The sequence below is a fragment of the Aegilops tauschii genome, chromosome 2 (genome assembly GCF_002575655.3).
Source record: "Aegilops tauschii subsp. strangulata cultivar AL8/78 chromosome 2, Aet v6.0, whole genome shotgun sequence".
NCBI lineage: Eukaryota > Viridiplantae > Streptophyta > Magnoliopsida > Poales > Poaceae > Aegilops > Aegilops tauschii.
Window position 1 is genome coordinate 480487107 of NC_053036.3, and position 18527 is coordinate 480505633.

At 46.6% G+C, this 18527-nt stretch overlaps 2 protein-coding genes across 2 annotated transcripts; both read right to left on the minus strand.

The window, feature by feature from the left end:
• Window positions 1-10633: 10633 nt before the first annotated feature.
• Window positions 10634-14455, minus strand: LOC141020605 (wall-associated receptor kinase 1-like). Its single transcript, XM_073508842.1, has 4 exons — window positions 13385-14455; window positions 12815-13285; window positions 12179-12325; window positions 10634-12058 (listed from the first exon to the last, which is right to left on the minus strand). Exons 1-4 carry the CDS (start codon window positions 14268-14270, stop codon window positions 10842-10844), a joined length of 2721 nt encoding a protein of 906 aa, XP_073364943.1. The 5' UTR covers window positions 14271-14455; the 3' UTR covers window positions 10634-10841.
• A 117-nt stretch (window positions 14456-14572) lies between these two features.
• On the minus strand, window positions 14573-17669 carry LOC109782582 (protein RETICULATA, chloroplastic-like). The gene is made up of 8 exons (XM_073508843.1): window positions 17180-17669; window positions 17008-17106; window positions 16687-16907; window positions 16405-16474; window positions 16200-16279; window positions 15729-15793; window positions 15127-15322; window positions 14573-14910 (listed from the first exon to the last, which is right to left on the minus strand). Exons 1-7 carry the CDS (start codon window positions 17630-17632, stop codon window positions 15129-15131), a joined length of 1182 nt encoding a protein of 393 aa, XP_073364944.1. The 5' UTR covers window positions 17633-17669; the 3' UTR covers window positions 14573-14910; window positions 15127-15128.
• Window positions 17670-18527: the final 858 nt, after the last annotated feature.

Sequence of the window (18527 nt, forward strand, 5' to 3'; positions counted from 1 at the left end):
GGAGAGGACGAGAAAGATGATGGAGGAGGAGAGGGCACGGAATGACATGCAGGCAAGGGCCATGTACGAGCTCCTTGTGGTAAGTTTCTTCTGCAGATTACTTGCTAGTCTTAACATTTGAGTCTCATTACTAACTAGTATGACTGTGTTGTGAAAACCAAATGTGCAGTCTGTGTGCGAGAAGTCCGGTCAGCCCGCTCCGCCGATGCCAGTGATTGCTCCTGGGAGCACGGTGAGTTTAATTTGAATGGACATTACTTGCTAGTCTTAACATTTGAGTGTCATAATGCTAACGAGACATTGGAAATGATCTTTGGTGCAGCTTAACTCCAGAAACGCATCGCACGATCCTTCTCCAGGTAGCGGCACTAGCCACCCCGCTCCTACACCTCCCTGATCACGGTAAGTTTCTCTAGTGTTTTGCTAAACAAATGCATAAAGACCTAGACTTAGCTTTATTTCCTCCAATATGCTTACCATAATGACCTAGAGTTAGCTTCTTTTCCTCCAAAATGACCCATTTTACCTAGGTTAGCTTATAAATGATGCAGTTCATCCAAGTTAGCTCAAAAATGACCCATTTTACCTAGATTAGCTCCTAAATGATCCATTTTACCTACGTTAGCTTTAAAATGGCCCATTTCACCTAGGTTAACTCCAAAATGACCCATCTTACCTAGGTTATCTCATAAATGATCCATTTCAACTAATTTAGCTCATAAATGATCCATTTGACCTAAGTGAGCTAAAAAGCGATCCATTTCACCTAAATTAGCTCTTAAATGATCCATTTCACCTAAGTTAGCTCAAAAAGATCCATTTCAACTAAATTAGCTCATAAATGATCCATTTCAACAAAGTTAGCTCAAAAAGATCCATTTCAACTAAATTAGCTCATAAATGATCCATTTCAACAAAGTTAGCTCAAAAACGATCCATTTCAACTAAGTTAGCTCATAAATGATCCATTTGACCTAAGTGAGCTAAAAAACGATCCATTTCACCTTAGTTACCTAAAAAACGATCCATTTGACCTTAGTTAGCTCATAAACGACCCATTTCAACTTAGTTAGCTCATATATGATCCATTTCACGTAAGTTAGCCCATAAATGACATACTCTTCTTGTTCTAGTCTTCTTCTTGTTCTAGTCACCTATTTCTAACTTTCTTATTTTTCATTTTGAAGATTTCATTCACTTGACGAAAGCTTGCATAGATGGAGTGCTCCTTATCCCTTTCTCTGTTTCTTTTGTATCGTTGAACTATGCATGTATCTTGGTAGTTGGATGAACTATGCTATGTATGATGGAACTTGGTAGTTGGATGGAACATATGTGATGGAACTATGTATGATGGAACTCTGCATGTTGGATGGATATCTTATATGTTTGCTGTGAAAATTGTTGTCATATATATCATATATATCTTATATGTTTGTTGTGAAATATATCTATATATGTCATATATATTTGTGATGAAAATTGTTGGATTTAATAAAAACCAGAAAAAAGAGCCAATATGCAGGCTCTTTGCCGTCTGCCACCGACGGCAACGGGCTCTTTGCCGTCTGCATCGGACGGCAAAGAGGCCACGTGGCATCCAGTTGTGCTTCCTGGGAGCTGACCCATTTGGTCAATTTGCCTACAGTGGCAGACGGCAAAGAGTAAAAGAGTTTGCCGTCAGCGGCGGACGGCAAAGGCCTGCCATGTAGTGACGTGTAGATGACATCATATGGCAGACGGCAAAGGCACTAGAAAGTTTGCCGTCCGCGGCGGACGGCAAAGGCCTGCCTTTAGCCACTTAACGGACTGAAGGCACAATTATTGCCGTCCGCCCTCTTTGCCGTCCGCGGCGGACGGCAAAGGGCCTTTGCCGTCAGCCGCCAGGAAGCAGACGGCAAAGTAGCTGTTTACCGTAGCCTACTTTGCCGGAGCCTTTTGCCGTCCGCGGCTGACGGCAAAGGCCTTTGCCGTCCGCCGTTCGTGCCTTTGCCGTCCGCCGTGGCAGACGGCAAAATAGTTGATTCCAGTAGTGATGCCTTAACTCGCGAAATCTTGCTTCATCCAAAGGCTTCGTGAAAATATCTGCAAGGTTATCATGGGTGTTGACGTAGTTGAGCTCGATCTCCCCTCGCCTAATGTGATCTCGGATGAAGCGATACCGAATCTCAATATGCTTCGTCTTGAAGTGTTGCACGGGGTTGAGAGAAATCTTGATGGCACTTTCATTATCACACAAAAGAGGCACTTTGTCACAAATGACACCGTAATCCTTTAAAGTTTGCCTCATCCATAAGAGTTGTGCACAACAACTACCGGCCGCCACATACTCCACCTCGGTGGACGAGAGAGACACACAACTTTGCTTTTTAGAAGACCAACTTACCAAAGAGTAACCAAGGAATTGGCACCCTCCGGAAGTGGACTTCCTATCCACTTTGTCTCCCGCCCAATCGGAGTCCGAATACCCTACAAGCTTGAAGTTTGCTCCTCTTGGGTACCATAAGCCAAAGTTTGGGGTATGAGCCAAATATCGAAAGATTCGCTTGACCGCCACAAAGTGGCTTTCCTTAGGTGCGGCTTGAAACCGTGCACAAATTCCCACACTCAACATGGTATCCGGTCTAGATGCACAAAGGTAAAGCAAGGAACCAATCATGGAGCGATATACCTTTTGATCCACCGCTTTACCATTGGGATCGATGTCAAGTTGGCACTTGGTGGGCATTGGAGTGGACGCCGACTTGACATCACTTAGATTGAATCTCTTGAGCATGTCTTGAGTGTATTTGGCTTGGTTGATGAAGGTTCCTTCTCTTCTTTGCTTTACTTCGAAACCGAGAAAGAACTTCAACTCTCCCATGGAAGACATCTTGAACTTTGAGGTCATGAGTGCGGCAAATTCTCATTGAAAGCTTTGTTAGGGGAACCAAAGATAATGTCATCAACATATAGTTGGCACACAAACAACTCCCCTTTGACCTTCTTACTAAAAAGAGTGGGGTCGATTAGCCCAACTTCAAACCCACGATCTTGTAACAACTCGGTAAGGTGGTCATACCACGCACGTGGGCTTGTTTAAGGCCATAGAGTGCCTTATCGAGTTGATACACATGATCGGGAAAGTAGGGATCCTCGAACCCGGGGGGTTGCTTGACATAAACCAACTCATTAATAGGACCATTAAGAAAAGCACTCTTCACATCCATTTGTTGCAACTTAAAGTTGTGATGAGAAGCATAAGCAATCAACAAACGAATAGATTCAAGGCGAGCAACAGGAGCAAAGGTTTCACCGTAGTCGATACCCTCGACTTGGGAGTAGCCTTGTGCCACCAATCGTGCCTTGTTGCGAATGATGGTCCCATGAGAATCTTGCTTGTTCTTGAAAATCCACTTGGTTCCAATGACATTGTGGTTCCCCGTTGGCCTCGGCACTAATCTCCACACCTTGTTGTACTCGAAGTTGTTGAGTTCTTCATGCATGGCATTAAGCCAATCCGAATCTTCGAGTGCTTCATATACCTTTTGGGGTTCAACACAAGAGACAAACGCGTGATGTTCACAATAGTTTGCCAATTGTCTATGAGTGCTTACCCCCTTTTGAGTGCTTCCAAGCACATTCTTCATGAGATGACCCTTGGTGGAGAGCTTGGATGCAATCTTGGCGGCACGACGCTCCAATTTCTCCTCGGTGGTGAGTTGAGGAGCGATCACTTGATCATCTTGAGCGCCGTCTTGAGCTTGTTCTTGATCTTGAACTTGCTCGGAGGAGAGAACTTGACCTTGGGCATCACTTGGTGTGTCACCACCGTCTTGAGCATGATCTTGCCCTTGGTCTTGTTCATGAGGTTGAGGGCCTTCACTTTGTTCTTCGGAAGCGTGTGGGCCTTGGGTTGGTGATGGCTCCACTTGAGTGGAGCATTGTCCTTCTCCTTCGGCCACAAGGGGTTCCTCAATGGGTAGGATAAAACCAACACCCATTCTTCTTATGGCTTGAGGAGGAATTTCATCACCTACATCACAAGTGCCACTTTGCTCCACTTGGGAGCCGTTATTCTCATCAAACTCCACGTTACAAGTCTCCTCAATAAGTCCCGTGGATTTATTGAGGACACGGTAAGCATGAGAGTTTGTAGCATAACCAACAAATATGCCCTCATAAGCTCTAGCTTCAAATTTAGACAACCGAACACCTTTCTTGAGAATGAAACACTTACACCCGAACACCCGAAAGTACTTGAGGTTGGGCTTGTTACCGGTGAGTATCTCATATGGAGTCTTGTTCAAGCCCTTGCGGAGGTAGAGCTGATTGGATGCATGACACGCGGTGTTGATGGCTTTGGCCCAAAAGTTGTATGGAGACTTGAACTCCGCCATCATGGTCCTTGCCGCATCCATCAACGTCCGGTTCTTCCTCTCCGCAACACCGTTTTGTTGAGTGGTGTAAGGTGCGGAATATTGATGCTTGATCCCCTCATCACTAAGAAACTCATCCAAGGTGTAGTTCTTGAACTCGGTACCGTTGTCACTTATTATTGTCAAGATCTTTGCATTGTGTTGACGTTGGGCTTCATTTGCAAAGTCAATGACGGTTTGTTGGGTCTCGCTCTTCCTCTTGAAGAAATACACCCAAGTGTATCTTGAATAGTCATCCACAATCACCAAGAAATACTTCCTACCCCCAAGACTATCAAAGGATGGAGGCCCAAAGAGATCCAAGTGAAGGAGCTCCAAAGGCCTCTTCGAGTAAATGATAGTCGTGGGAGGGTGAGCCTTCTCATGTAACTTTCCTTCGATACAAGCACTGCAAGCACGATCTTTAGCAAAACTAACATTCGTTAGTCCACGGACATGGTCCCCCTTGAGAAGACTTTGCAAAGATCTCATATTGACATGGGCTAAACGGCGATGCCAAAGCCATCCCACGTCAACTTTAGCCATTAGGCATGTCGCGGTCTTAGTGGGTCGCTCCAAAAAGTTAATCACATAGAGACCGTTCTCGACATGCCCAACAAAGGCTACTTTAAGAGTCTTGCTCCACAAGAGGGCCACGGTATCAATATCAAAGAAAGTGGCAAAGCCCATGATTGCAAGTTGACGAACGGAAAGTAAATTGTATGCAAGGGACTCAACAAGCATGACCTTCTCGATCGTGAGATCATGAGAAATGACAACTTTGCCGAGTCCCAATACCTTAGAAGACGAGGCATCACCCCACTCGGCATTGGTGGGCATAGATGGAATCTTGTGCACGTCCACCACCAAGTCCTTGCTTCCGGTCATATGATTTGTAGCTCCACTATCGAGCAACCATGATCCCTCACCGGAAGCAAACACCTACAAGAGATCAATGCTTGGTTTTAGGTACCCATTTTGTAATGGGTCCTTTGATGTTAGTAACAAGGGTCTTAGGAACCCAAATAGACCATTCAATATACTCATGAGGAGAACCAACAAATTTGGCATAAACATGCCCATCACTAGCACGGCATAACACATAAGAAGGATTAAAGTCGCCGGCTTTGTTGGAAGGGGTGGCATTGCCCTTCTTGACAACGCCACCCTTCGCATTGTTCTTCTTCTCCTTGGAAGCACCCTCTCCCTCCTTCACAAAAGTTTGCTTGAGAGGAGGAGGTCGTTTGGTCTTGTCATTCTTCTTCTTGTTCTTGGGTTTGGGTGCGAACCCAATCCCCTCCTTGGCAACAACTTCCTTTTGATTGCTCAAAAGGTCGTTGAGGATCTTCTCACCTTGTATGCATGACACAAGGCCTTTCTCAAGTTGCTCCTTCAACTTAGCATTCTCCTCAACAAGATGCACATGCTCACAACAAGGGTTAGTAGCATTTGCATTATCAATTAACACCATATGAGGAAAGGTGGCTTTCTCCTTAGTTAGCTTCACCTGGAGTTGATCATGAGACTCCTTGAGGCTAGCATGAGCACCCTTCAAGACTTTGTGAGCCTTGTCGAGAATGTCAAACTCCTCTTTGAGTCTAGCAAGATCACACCCAAGCTTTGCCTTCTCGGAGTTTAGCACACGAGACACAACAAGAGCATGATCAAGATCTTTCTTTAACTTAGCATGATCATCGTTGTGTGACTCCTCAAGAGCCAAACGAAGACCGTGCTCTTCGTCGAGAGCATTGGAAAGATCCAAAATCTCATCGGCATAGTCACGACTATGCCCCTCCATCTTAGAGATGGTATCTTCGTGAGCCTCGATCATGTCATTGGCTTCACCAAGTTGTTCCAAGAGAGCAACGAAGTGCTTCTTGGATTTACCCTTGAGTTTACCCATAAAGGTCTCAAACTCATTCTCCTCCACATTTGTCCCCTCATGTTCATCAATGCTATCCGTCGAAGAAGGATGATTAATGATGGTAGTTTTGATGTTGGGGGTTACCTTGTTGGTGGCTTTAGCCATGAGGCACTTGGCGGTGATGTCATCGCAATGGCAACGGAGGCCATGGCAACCGACTCACCATCTTCATCATCGTCATCATCCTCATTGTACTCTTCTTGTACCACCAATGCCTTGGGAGGAGTCTTCTTGGTGAAGTTGCTCTTGTTGGGGAACGACTTGGCCTTGTCCTTTCGGATGAGCTTGCCACCATTGTCTTCCCTCTTCTCGTAAGGGCACTCCGCAACAAAGTGGCTCACATTGCCACAATTGAAGCAAGTCCTCACTCGTTGCTTGCCCTTTGCGCCACTTGAATTGTTCTTGTTGAAGTTTGGCCTTGAGTTCTTCTTGCTCCAAAATTGCCTTGAAGCAAGAGCCATGTGTTCATGATAGGCATACTTCGTATCTTCGAGGTTGCTCTCCTCTTCTTCCTCTTCATCCTCTTCCTCCATACTAACCTTGGCCTTTAGAGCAAGGTTAGGCTTCTTTACTCTTTGAGAGCGAAGAACCGCATTGTCGGCGGTCTTGTCCAAGATGCTCATAGCAACGAACTCATCCAACACTTCACTTGAGGACAAGGTGTGGAAGTCCGGCCTTTGACGAATGACGGAGGACATGGCTTTGTGGTAGGGCATCATTGCCTTGAGGAATTTGCGCTTGATCCAATTGTCATCCGTGTCCTTACTTCCATGATCTCGGAGAGAGACCGCGAGTTTGGTCACTCTCCGATAAAGCTCACGAGGTTCTTCATCTTCTTTCATAGCAAACTCATCGGCTTCATCTTGCACCACTTCATAGTTGAAGCATTGAATGCTTGCGCTTCCCCGATAGAGGGAAACCACTTGGAACCAAGCATCTTTGGCCACGGTGTAGGGCCGGAGATGAGGAAGATCTTCGGGTGGGATTGCTTCTTGGATGATGAAGAGAGCATTCTCATTGAATTGATGATCCACGACTTCTCTAGGAGTGAAGTTACTTCGGTCATGCGGATAGAAACCTTCTTCAATGATTCTCCAAAGATTAGTGTTCACATGATTTAAATGACACTTAAAACGATAGACCCAAGAATCAAATTCTACATTCTTCTCAATCTTAGGGGCCGGGCCGGCATGATTCAAATGAGTGGAAGGAAGCGGTCCACCATAGACAAGTGGAGGTTCCACATGGGCAAAGATGCTGGTGCCATTTTTACCACTAGAAGAAGGAGCTTTCTCGCTAGTAGCTTCCCCCTTGTCGGAGGTAGCATCCGTCACCTTGTTGGCGGGATCACCCACTTTCAACGCTGCGGTGGAAAGTTTAAGCCCTTCTAAGAATTTATTAAACATGCTTTCGACCTCGGTCGTCATGGAGGTTTTCAATGTGTCCAACGCCACATTGAATTCCTCACGAGAGACCGCGGATCCCCCATCTCCCGTAGACGAGACCGGATTCACACCGGAGTGCTCCTCGACACCGTCTACGACGTCAACCATACTCTTCGGACGGTAAAGTCCTTAATAAAGAGACGAGGCTCTGATACCAATTGAAAGGATCGGCATAGTTGACTAGAGGGGGGTGAATAGGCAACTAACAATTTTTAGCTTTTCTTTACCAATTTAAACTTTGCATCAAAGTAGGTTGTCTAGATATGCAACTAGGTGAGCAACCTATATGATGCAACAACAATAAGCACACATGCAAGCAAGAGATAAAGCATAAATAAGCTTGCACAAGTAAAGGCACGAGATAACCAAGAGTGGAGCCGGTGAAGACGAGGATGTGTTACCGAAGTTCCTTCCCTTTGAGAGGAAGTACGTCTCCGTTGGAGCGGTGTGGAGGCACAATGCTCCCCAAGAAGCCACTAGGGCCACCGTATTCTCCTCACGCCCTCACACAATGCGAGATGCCGTGATTCCACTATTGGTGCCCTTGGAGGCGGCGACCGAACCTTTACAAACAAGGTTGGGGCAATCTCCATAACTTAATTGGAGGCTCCCAATGATACCACGAAGCTTCACCACAATGGACTATGGCTCCGCGGTGACCTCAACCATCTAGGATGCTCAAACACCCAAGAGTAACAAGATCCACAAGGGATTAGTGGGGGGATTCAAATTTCTCTTGGTGGAAGTGTAGATCGGGGCCTCCTCAACCAATCCCTAGAGAATCAACAAGTTTGATTGGCTAGGGAAGGAGATCGGGCGAAAATGGAGCGTGGAGCAACAATGGAGCTTGGAGGTGGAAGAGGTAGTCAACTAGAGGAGGAAGACACCCCTTATATAGTGGAAGAACAAATCCAACCGTTATTCACCAACTCAGCCTGCGCAGCGCGGTACTACCGCACCTGAGGCGCGGTACTACCGCAGGGCCCCGCGGTACTACCGCCCACGCGGCAGAGACCAGAACAGCCAAAAATGCACTAAAGCAGAGGGCGGTAGTACTGCTGGCGCGGTACTACCGCTCCCCCTTGCGGTACTACCGCAAGGCAGGGGCTGTCCAGGGATGGGAAGGCACGGATATAAAAATTACATCTGTGGCTACTTCCGCAGAGTTGGAGTCGATGCAAAAACCTGACGCGATAGTACCGTAAGCCAGCAGCGGTACTACCGCGCGAGGCGCGGATGTAAAAAATTACATCCGCCCCTTACTGCCGCGTACTTGCGAAATTAAGTCAGAGACCACGGTACTACCGCTTACTAGAAGCGGTACTACCGTGGGTCCTTGCGGTACTACCGCTCTAAGGAGCAGTACTACCGCACGCCCTAGTTCGGCAAGCAAGAGCAATATTTGCATAGACAAGGAAAACATAGGATGCTCCAAAGGCTAGAGGAAAGGAGGTGCAAAGGAAGATGTGTACGTGATGAATCCACCCAACCTTTCCAACGTGGACCCCCTCTTAATAGTATGGCTTCCCTACGACTCAATACCACCGAAAAGAAATGAAAAGAAACGCCGTCTTCTATAGCCTTCGAGGGGAACCAAATCATCTTGTGCCTAGTCAATATATCTGAAATATTCGATGCACATGATTAGTCCGCAAAAGCATTGTCATTAATCATCAAAACCAACTAAGGGGTAAAAATGCCCTTACAAGGGCCACCGTGCATAGACTGGGCGATAGCAGTAGGTGCCAGGCCCTGCTATCTGAAGATACTGAAGAATGCAACACTTCGATTGTTGATGCTCTGTTTTCGCTTCCTCAAGTCACCGTTGTCGTCTGATCGTTCATAAGTTGCTTTTCCGACAAAGCTACTTTACTGTTTCTCTCATCCTTTAGATGCTTCCCCCGTTTCTTTTTACTCTGCGTATGAAATTTGTTTGGAGTCAAACCATGTAAAGTTTGCCCAAATTTATTATGAAAAATATCAACATTTACAATACACAAGTAATATAGTATGAAAATTAATTTCATGATGCATCTAATGATATTGATTTAATATTGTAAATATTGATATTTTTTCTTATATAGTTGGTCAAATTTGATGAAGTTTGACTTTAAATAAATTTTATATGCAGACCCAAAAAAAAACGAAGGGAGTACTTTGTAAGGTTATTCAACCTCGCTGACATCTCTCTCCTGACATCGTGGTTCATGTTGTCCAATAAACGCTTCTTGGTTAGATCCAATTCTCTCCTTTATTATGATTATCGCTAACCATTAATCAAACTTTACATAATATTTAATTACCAAATTATAGTTATAGTTAACCCTAACCACAAACGCGGTGTGTCGATGTGCCAAATGAAATTCTTGCATCAACTAATATAACTATATAAGTGTATTGGGCTAAATCCCATAAAAAGTCCACATAACCATACCGGACATCCACTCTCGTAATCAAATGTAGCATTGTCGATGTATTGATCCTACAAACATGAGGCAACATATGCGTATCAGATCTACGTGGGTCCAGATTTAGGCCCTTAGAGAGAGGTAATATCCTACTAACAACTTTATTGGAATGTATTGTTTGTATCGTTGTATGAATGTGAAATCAAAGGCCTCGAGAGATGTTCTCAAGGTTGCTTTTTTTTTGGGGTGTTCTCAAGGTTGCTAGGATATAGCAGACATCCACAACATCTCGTAATCAGTAGCATTCTCCCTGGTACTGCAAGTTCTTAATTGAAATTCTATCACAACATCCGATAACCACTTGTTTAAGAGTAGGATAGAGACGGAACTGAGTAATGCTAGACGCACGGGGATTTACTTAAGGATTTTACGAACTAAGTAAAGTGAACCAATAGAATTGGAGATTAGGGGAGGCAAGGGCCCACCCCGGCTGAAATTGGGGAGATTAGTTAGATGAAGATCCAGTAAAACGCCCGTAACACGTCCGTGGGGACGAAACTAGGGTGCAAGTGCAAGCACCCGTCACCACCAACATTTGTTTGAAGTGAGTAGTTGTCTAGATACATCCTTTTCAGCGTCAATTGACATGGGACGGAGAGAGTACAAATTATCGTGGTATGCGCAAGGATGACGCGTACTCTTGCTCTAGACTGTACTGGCGTGTGCCATCGTGACCAGCCGCCGGAACAACGCCTCCATGCCAATCTCCTCCTCCTACATCACGGTGAGATCGAACCACTTCATCCTTTCCTGGAGCAACCTTCCGTGCCCTCAGGAATTGTAACCTCATCTCCACGTCCTTCATGCTAGGTCTCTTTTGCCCTCTCAGGTTCAAGCACTCTCGCGCCAAGAAAGCCACGTGCTTGATCGCCTCCATATCTTGTTCCTGCAGAACCTGCTTATCCACTATCTCCTCTAGAGGCCTCTCCCCCATAGCCCACAGGAAGTAGTTGGACAGGTTCTGCTTCTCGCCATTCTCGTTCTCGATGAGCGGCTTCTTCCTCATCAGCAGCTCGACAAGAATCACTCCGAAACTGTAAACATCGCTCTTCTCGGTTAATCGGCCTGTGTGGTAGTACTCCGGATCCAAGTAGCCAAAGGTGCCCTGCACGGCAGTGACCAGATGTGTCTGGTCAATTGGTATCGACCTCGACGCACCAAAATCTGAAACCTTTGCCGTATGGCTGTCGTTCAGGAGCACGTTCATGGACTTGATGTCTCGATGAAGTATCGACATTGAAGCTGCCGAGTGCAGGTACGTGAGCGCGCCCGCGATCTCGGTGGCGATCCTTAGGCGCTCCTCCCAAGGCATCGGCAAAAGCCTACCATCTTGCGCCCCGTTCAAGAGGTCGTAGAGCGTGCCGCTGGAGATGAACTCGTAGACGAGCAGAGGGACCTCGGACTCCAGGCAGCATCCATGGAGCTTCACGACGTTCCGATGGTTGATCTGCGACAGGATGGCAACCTCGTTGATGAACTGGTCGATCTCGGCGCTCGCCACCAGCTTTGCCCTCTTGATGGCGACAACGCGCTGGTCCATCAGGATGCCCTTGTAGACCGTCCCGTGGCCGCCACGGCCGACCACGCGCGAGTGGTCAAAGTAGTTGGTCGCCTTCTCTAGCTCTTCCAGGGAGAATATCTTGGTGCTGTCACTGGCACTTGGGTCAGAGGAGACGAGCTGTTCAAGGAGGATGCCCTTGTTCTTGCGAAAGTACCTCTTCTTGAGCTGTTTCTGGATGCCTTTCTTCCATCTATGGATGATAATGATCGTAATCACGGCAAGAAACAGAATCCCCGCGCCAGAGCTCAGTCCAATGGTAACACCTGCGTCACATTGCATTGGTTTACCACCGTGTTAGCAATCATTCACTTTCAGAAGGAGTGGACTCGGATGATCTTGCAAAGTGTAACTAGCTGAATTTGCTGAAAATCAAAATGTCGTACCTAAGATAACATTTGATGCTTTGCACTTCCTTGCAATTATGTCAAAATCTGTCCCGCGCGGGCAACTAAAGCAAGTAAAACTTCCGAGGCTATTCTGACAGATTCCATTGCAAGTGTATTTATCTGGCTGCAAGCACTCGTTGATATCTGCAAATGGCACGAAGCAGCATCAGAAAGTAAACATAAGAAAAGAATTCATGCGATCAGTACTAATTCCCTGGGAATGAAACGAAAGGGCTCATTCGGTTTGGAGAAAACCAAAACATAGAAATTATAAGTAGTACAGGAATATGATAGGATGACACTTGCCATCATTCTAAGGGATTGAATTGCCTCATTCCTACGCAAAAAATAAGTTTTGAGTGGATGTGTAGTTTCTTTCAAAAACAAGAAAATGAATAGTATTCCTAAGGAATTTATACAAACCGAATGCATCTATAGAAACCTTTCCTCCGGAATCCTCATTCAAACCGAATGTGGCCTGAGCATCCCTTGTCTCTCTGCTCTGGGTTCCATGATCATGCCCTTTTGCGTTCATGCTATGTATTGTATCCTCTGTTGTACTCATTCTCTTTTCTTCTATCAAGGAAAGATACGCAAGCTTTGCGTATTCGCGAAAAAAAATCAAGAACTTGCCTGTGCATCCACCTTCGAGGTAAGGATTTCCTTGGAAACCGGAAGAGCATTTGCACCTGTATCCCACATGCTTGCTTGTTCTGTCGTCGGTGACATCCACGCAGTGGCTATGAGCGCTCAAGCATCTGTACTCCTTGTTGTTCAGCATCGCCTCCCTGCACGTCGGGTCATCGACAGCCCACTTCACCATCCCCGATTCTCCGGAGAACGAGTAGAGCGTGGTGTCTCGATCCCCCAAGAAATCGCCCGGGCCGGACCGCTTCTGAATCCTCAACACACCCTCGTCGATGGAAATGTCGGTGACTAGGGAGTGCTGGGTCATTTGGAGGATGGCAGGAGAGCGCCCTGGGTTACATGTCAGGTAAAGATGGATCCTCGCAAAGCAGCCCAGCTCTGTGCCGAAGGGGAATGGAACGCTCACGTTCCCGCACATCGTCGGACAGTTCGCCTTCGGCTGGGTGGAGCCATAAACTGTTGGACAGAAAATGAAAAAGATGATCAGAGCAAACGTGTACATGAAATAGCTATCAACTGGCATTCAGGTGTCATGACAGAGACGGAGGGGGTCACCTTGGTCCGGCACGCAGCCATCGACGGCATAGGGGTTGCCGGAGAAGCCCCTGGAGCAGTGGCAGGCGTAGCCTCCGATCGGCGAGTCCCGGCACTCGCTCTGGTTACTGACACAGGCATATGTCACCCTGTCGTCCATGGCGTGCCGGCAGTCCGGCTGGCTGGGGATGGCCCAGTCCAGCCGAGCCGGAGGAACCATGTCGAGGTGAATGTCACGGTCCAGATCGCTGGGTCGGAACGTGTACCTGTCCTGGCCGGTGACGAAGAAGGTCAGTTTGTCCCGGCTGACACCGTCGCCGGTGCGCGACAAGTTGAGGGTGAACGCCCGGAGGTGCACGCCTACGTCGATGCGGCAGCAGCCCACGCCGACGCAGAGCCCGTTCGGCAGCCTCCGCATGACCTCCTCCCCGGCGCAGGCCACGGAGCAGTTCCCCACCGCGGCTCCACGGTCGAGCAGCGTGGCCGTGACGCCGCAGCCGAGGACGAACAGCGACATGTTGGACGCGCCGGAGATGGCGAACGGCCTGCCGGGGCCGTCCCACGAGGCCGAGGCGGAGACCGTCCCGGCGCCGGCGCGGGGTCTCATGCGCACCGTGCGCACGATGTTGACGGCGAGCGAGGAAATGAAGCCGCTCGCCAAGATCGTGTAGTCCACCGTGACGCTGGGGCTGCCGAGCAGGAGGCGCTTACTGTACGTGTTGGCGTCGCAGGTGAGGTTGAACCCCGGCAGCGAGCACCCGGGGCCTACGCCGAACGGGTAGGAGAAGTCGATCAGGCCGCAGCTCGTCGGGCAACGGCGGACGGGCGCGGCCGCCGCCGTGGCTGGTGCGGCCAGAAGCGTCACCAGCAGCGGCAGGAGAGTGATAGCCGCCATGGTCAGGACCATCTTGTGCTGCTAGTACATGCCACGCCTCTGTTTCGGCCTGAGTTGTTACCACACGAGACGTACGAGTATATGCCCACTGCGTGTTCAGAACTTCAGATTGGATGGTCTAGGCAAGTTGCAACACGCCTTCACTTGTGATTTGTCATGCTAGGACTACTTCATTGGATTACTAGTCGTATGATGATTCAGTCACGTCATTTTCAGCAGTTTCAGCAGATGTGCTTCCGTCATTATCCAGTGTGCCAGCGAGGTCTAACCGTTTATTAAGTCAGCCGACAATTTGGACCCTCCTTCCCACAAAATAAATGCCAACAATATTTTTTTTTCAGTTTTTTCCAATATAACAGGTACCCTTCCTACTTCCCACACCATTATTTTGGATAGTCAACTCACATCACATTACTCATGTGATTAAACTAAACAACGCGCTAGACACGTTACACTAGTGTTTGACTTGGTACAGGAATGAAATAATTGAAAAGATACTGTTCACAGCTCATGTCTGACAACAAGGTTGCAATACCATCTGCTTCTTCGCTCTTCTCCGAGTGAACGAATGTCACCACAGGGCTGTGATTGCCTCTAGCAAAGGTGAAAATCGCCAACGAAGCTTGTATGGATCTCTTGCTTGAATTCCCCCCTGAAGAATACCACAAAATTCAATGTTTTCTTAGGGTCTGCGAGAATCATTTAAAGAAATGGAATGATTTGACGTCCTTCCAAATGATGCAAGATAATGGTAGGACATCACCTGGAAGCATTTTCTGTTCAACGAATAGGTGTATAAAATTGATTTTCCATGACATACTATTGGCGAGAAGATGACAAGATGCACAACTAAAACAGGATCACTCACCATTACTGGACACCACTCCATCGAGCCCAGTCGATAAACTGCATACCACCATAGATGTTATTGGCAAAGCGGACACCAACGGTGAAAGCCAGTGCAACAGGAGGGGCACCCTTTGCAACTGGTGATGCCTCAACTACTCGTTCCAGACCATTGATGATCTGATAGCGTGTATTAGATGATACAGCAAGGAACACGCCTACATGTTAACAGTGCTTGTCAGTTGAGGAATGGAACATAGAAATGGGATGTGCTACTACTAGTTTGGGGCATAAATCAGGAAGCCCGCTGCAGAAAAAATGACATAAATAGTAAGAAATGACATAAATCAGGAGTAGAAAGTAAAGAAATCAATTTATAAATTAACTGTCGGAGAATGTCTGAATTAACATAGTTAGAGAAATGTTCAAGAAATTTTAGTGAAACTAAGCGAAACTGACGTTAAACGTTAAAGTATATGCTCATATCATATATCTATCTGTCTCAGCTGTTAGATATCTCTTTAGTGGACATCAAACCCACATTTGCAGTTACTGAAGTTACTGAACATGTGGTCAAAGTAAAATAAGTGGTAAAATGAAAAAAAAAATACACAATATACATACCCCAAAGAGCAGCACTTTTAATAAGTGGTGGAACAGGAATATCTTCATCTGTTTTTTTGACACTCCTGAAAAATGAACAGAACCAAGCAAAATCACACAAGTCAAGATAAGAGAAACATAATTTGAGAATAATATTCATTGGCAATACTGAGGTGGTGAACAAACAACAAAGAAATCCTGCAGAAAGACCTTACAAAAGGATAGTATACAAACAACAACAACAACAAAGCCTTTAGTCCCAAACAAGTTGGGGTAGGCTAGAGGTGAAACCCATAAGATCTCGCAACCAACTCATGGCTCTGGCACATGGATAGCAAGCTTCCACGCACCCCTGTCCATAGCTAGCTCTTTGGTGATACTCCAATCCTTCAGGTCTCTCTTAACGGACTCCTCCCATGTCAAATACAAAAGGATAGTATAATGGGAGAAAAAATGATTATGTATCAAAAGCACGAAAGGCACAAGCATTACCTCTTGGCATTCATTATCATATTGCAAATTCCCTGCCCGATAATACCACAGACAAATCCAACTGAGCCATACAAAACACCCTGGGATAAAATTTAAAAGAACCCGATTCAAACAACGTAATGGTGCTCCACCAATTCAAAACAGAATATCAGATAATGATGCTACATTCAGACTGAATACTTTTGATGTAAGATTCATTCATTACCTTATAAAAGTATGTCCCAATTCTTTGTTGGACTGTAAATCTGCAGCCTGGCCTTTCAGCTTCAAAAACACTGCAGGTAAGAGGCCATAAAATCAGCATGTCGGACTGGAAAAAAATTGAATTGAGAAGAATACTACAGGATCCATCCACACTATCTCATTCCATTTCTTGGATAGAATCTGATGGTCATGACAAATGAAACTACAAACTGGGCACCTTATTTTACTTCTCATATTATCTATCCACTGCAGTGGCAACTTATAGTGAAAAATATGATTTCACCTGCTTGGCAAAGCTCCAGCCATCCGGTTGAACCTCCCTAACAGCCCAGTTGAAGCAGACGCCTTTCCCAATCTTACGTACGGAGCCAACATCCCAACTAGGGCGATATCAACAACAATCCCGATCAAAATGTCAGCAGCATATAACTCAAACTCTGCCCAAAAATCCTCCCCCCTCTTCTGCACCTCCGCAAGCGTTGCACAGCAGGAGTCGATCACAACCTGCATTCGAACCCCAACTTCAAAATAGCATAGGACTGAAATATAAAAACACCAGCTCTGAGTTCTGATACAAAAATAGTCAACGATGAATCGCGCATACCTCGATGCCAACTTTGAAGAGAAATGACGGATCGGCGAGCATTCTGTTGCGGAGCACTGACAAGGCCCGGATCATCGCGGCGAGTGGCCACGGTGCGGCCTGCGGGGATGGAAAGAGGTGAGGAAACGGCCGGATTTACGCCTCAGGAAAAGAAGTGTGCAATTCGGTATACCTGCAAATCGAAGTATCGGAGCAAAATCACTTCCCGGATGCCGGCGTCCTTGGCCGCTTCAATCATGTCGGCCGGGAGCGTGACGCCGCGGGCGGCCGCGAGGCGCGCCACCTCGCTGAAGCCGAGCAGCGGCCCGAACTCGGCCTCCTCGTAGTCGTCTTCGCCGCCGCCGTCGCCATCGTTGCCACCTCCATCTTTTCCGCCGTTTCCTCCCGAGTCATCCCCACGGTTCCCGGCACCCGATCCGTCGCCGGTGGCGGCGCGAGGGGCGTGCGGCCCAGAGCAGGAGAGCGATTGAGGTTTGGCGAAACGGGGGAATAGTCTGACGGAAAGGTGAAGAGGTTTTGGATCGTGAAAGGGTTTGGAAGGAGGGCAGCCGGGGGAGGAGGAGATCGCGGCGGCGGCGGCGGCGGAGGAAGCGAGGGAGGAGAGGGAAACAGAGGCGGAGGCCATGACGACGAATTGGGGGCTTAAGGGTTTAAAGTATTTTTCCTCTTTGTTCAGGTTTAAGGAATTGGTCAGAAGTGCTAAATTCGGTTAAATTCGAGTACAAAGAATTGTTCTTTTTTCCAGAAAAAATGGAGTTTATTTAAAGTTTAATGAGTTACAATCGAGAAGCACAAGTTCCTCAATACATGAGGACTATGGTTAAGCCACACCGCAATAGTACACTCTCTGTGGCTGCTGTAGTTTGCCAGTAGATCTACCACTTTGCTTTGTTCCCTTCATATCTTCACCGAAATAAAACTCCCTACCACACATCAAGACCTGATCTTCGAAACTAGTTGCCCATTGCTATTTATGATAGGTGTTGGGATTTCCTGAAGAGTAAGGACGAAGCAGTGTAGTAGCGAAAAGTATTTCCTTAAGTAAAGAATCAAAGTTTATCGAACCAATAGAAGACGTCACTCAGACAAGATAAAACGGTACATGCACACATGCACAAACCAACGCTTGCACCCAACGACAGCAAAGGGGTTGTCGATCCCTTCGTTCTCGCCAATTACAAGCAAGGTTGTCAGAATCGCCATTTTGAATCAGATCGGAGCTTCGATGGTAGGATCGCAAATCGTGGAATCTTCACTATCACGACCGTAGAAATGTAGATTCTAAGAACTAAAATCGTAGAATCAAAGGAGTTAGTTTGGATCGTAAAGTCGTACAATCGTATAATAGAATCGTGATTCTGACAACCTTGATTACAAAGATTAAATCTGATAATGGGAAATATGTAAAATGAAATAAAGATAAAAGTAAATAAAAACAATGAGGAAATATTTTAGGGTTTTAGTAAGTATGAAGTGAATGGACCCGAGGATTATAGATTCACTAGTGGCATCTCTCATAA

Coding starts and splice junctions, on each gene's coding strand:
- LOC141020605 (XM_073508842.1), bottom strand. CDS start 14,270: ATGGTCCTGACCATGGCGGCTATCACTCTCCTGCCGCTGCTGGTGACG. Junction 13,286..13,384: donor TGGCTGCGTGCCGGACCAAG/GTGACCCCCTCC, acceptor TCTGTCCAACAG/TTTATGGCTCCACCCAGCCG. Junction 12,059..12,178: donor AGCATCAAATGTTATCTTAG/GTACGACATTTT, acceptor AATGTGACGCAG/GTGTTACCATTGGACTGAGC.
- LOC109782582 (XM_073508843.1), bottom strand. CDS start 17,632: ATGGCCTCCGCCTCTGTTTCCCTCTCCTCCCTCGCTTCCTCCGCCGCC. Junction 17,107..17,179: donor TCCGATACTTCGATTTGCAG/GTATACCGAATT, acceptor CCATCCCCGCAG/GCCGCACCGTGGCCACTCGC. Junction 16,280..16,404: donor TTGGGACATACTTTTATAAG/GTAATGAATGAA, acceptor ATTTTATCCCAG/GGTGTTTTGTATGGCTCAGT.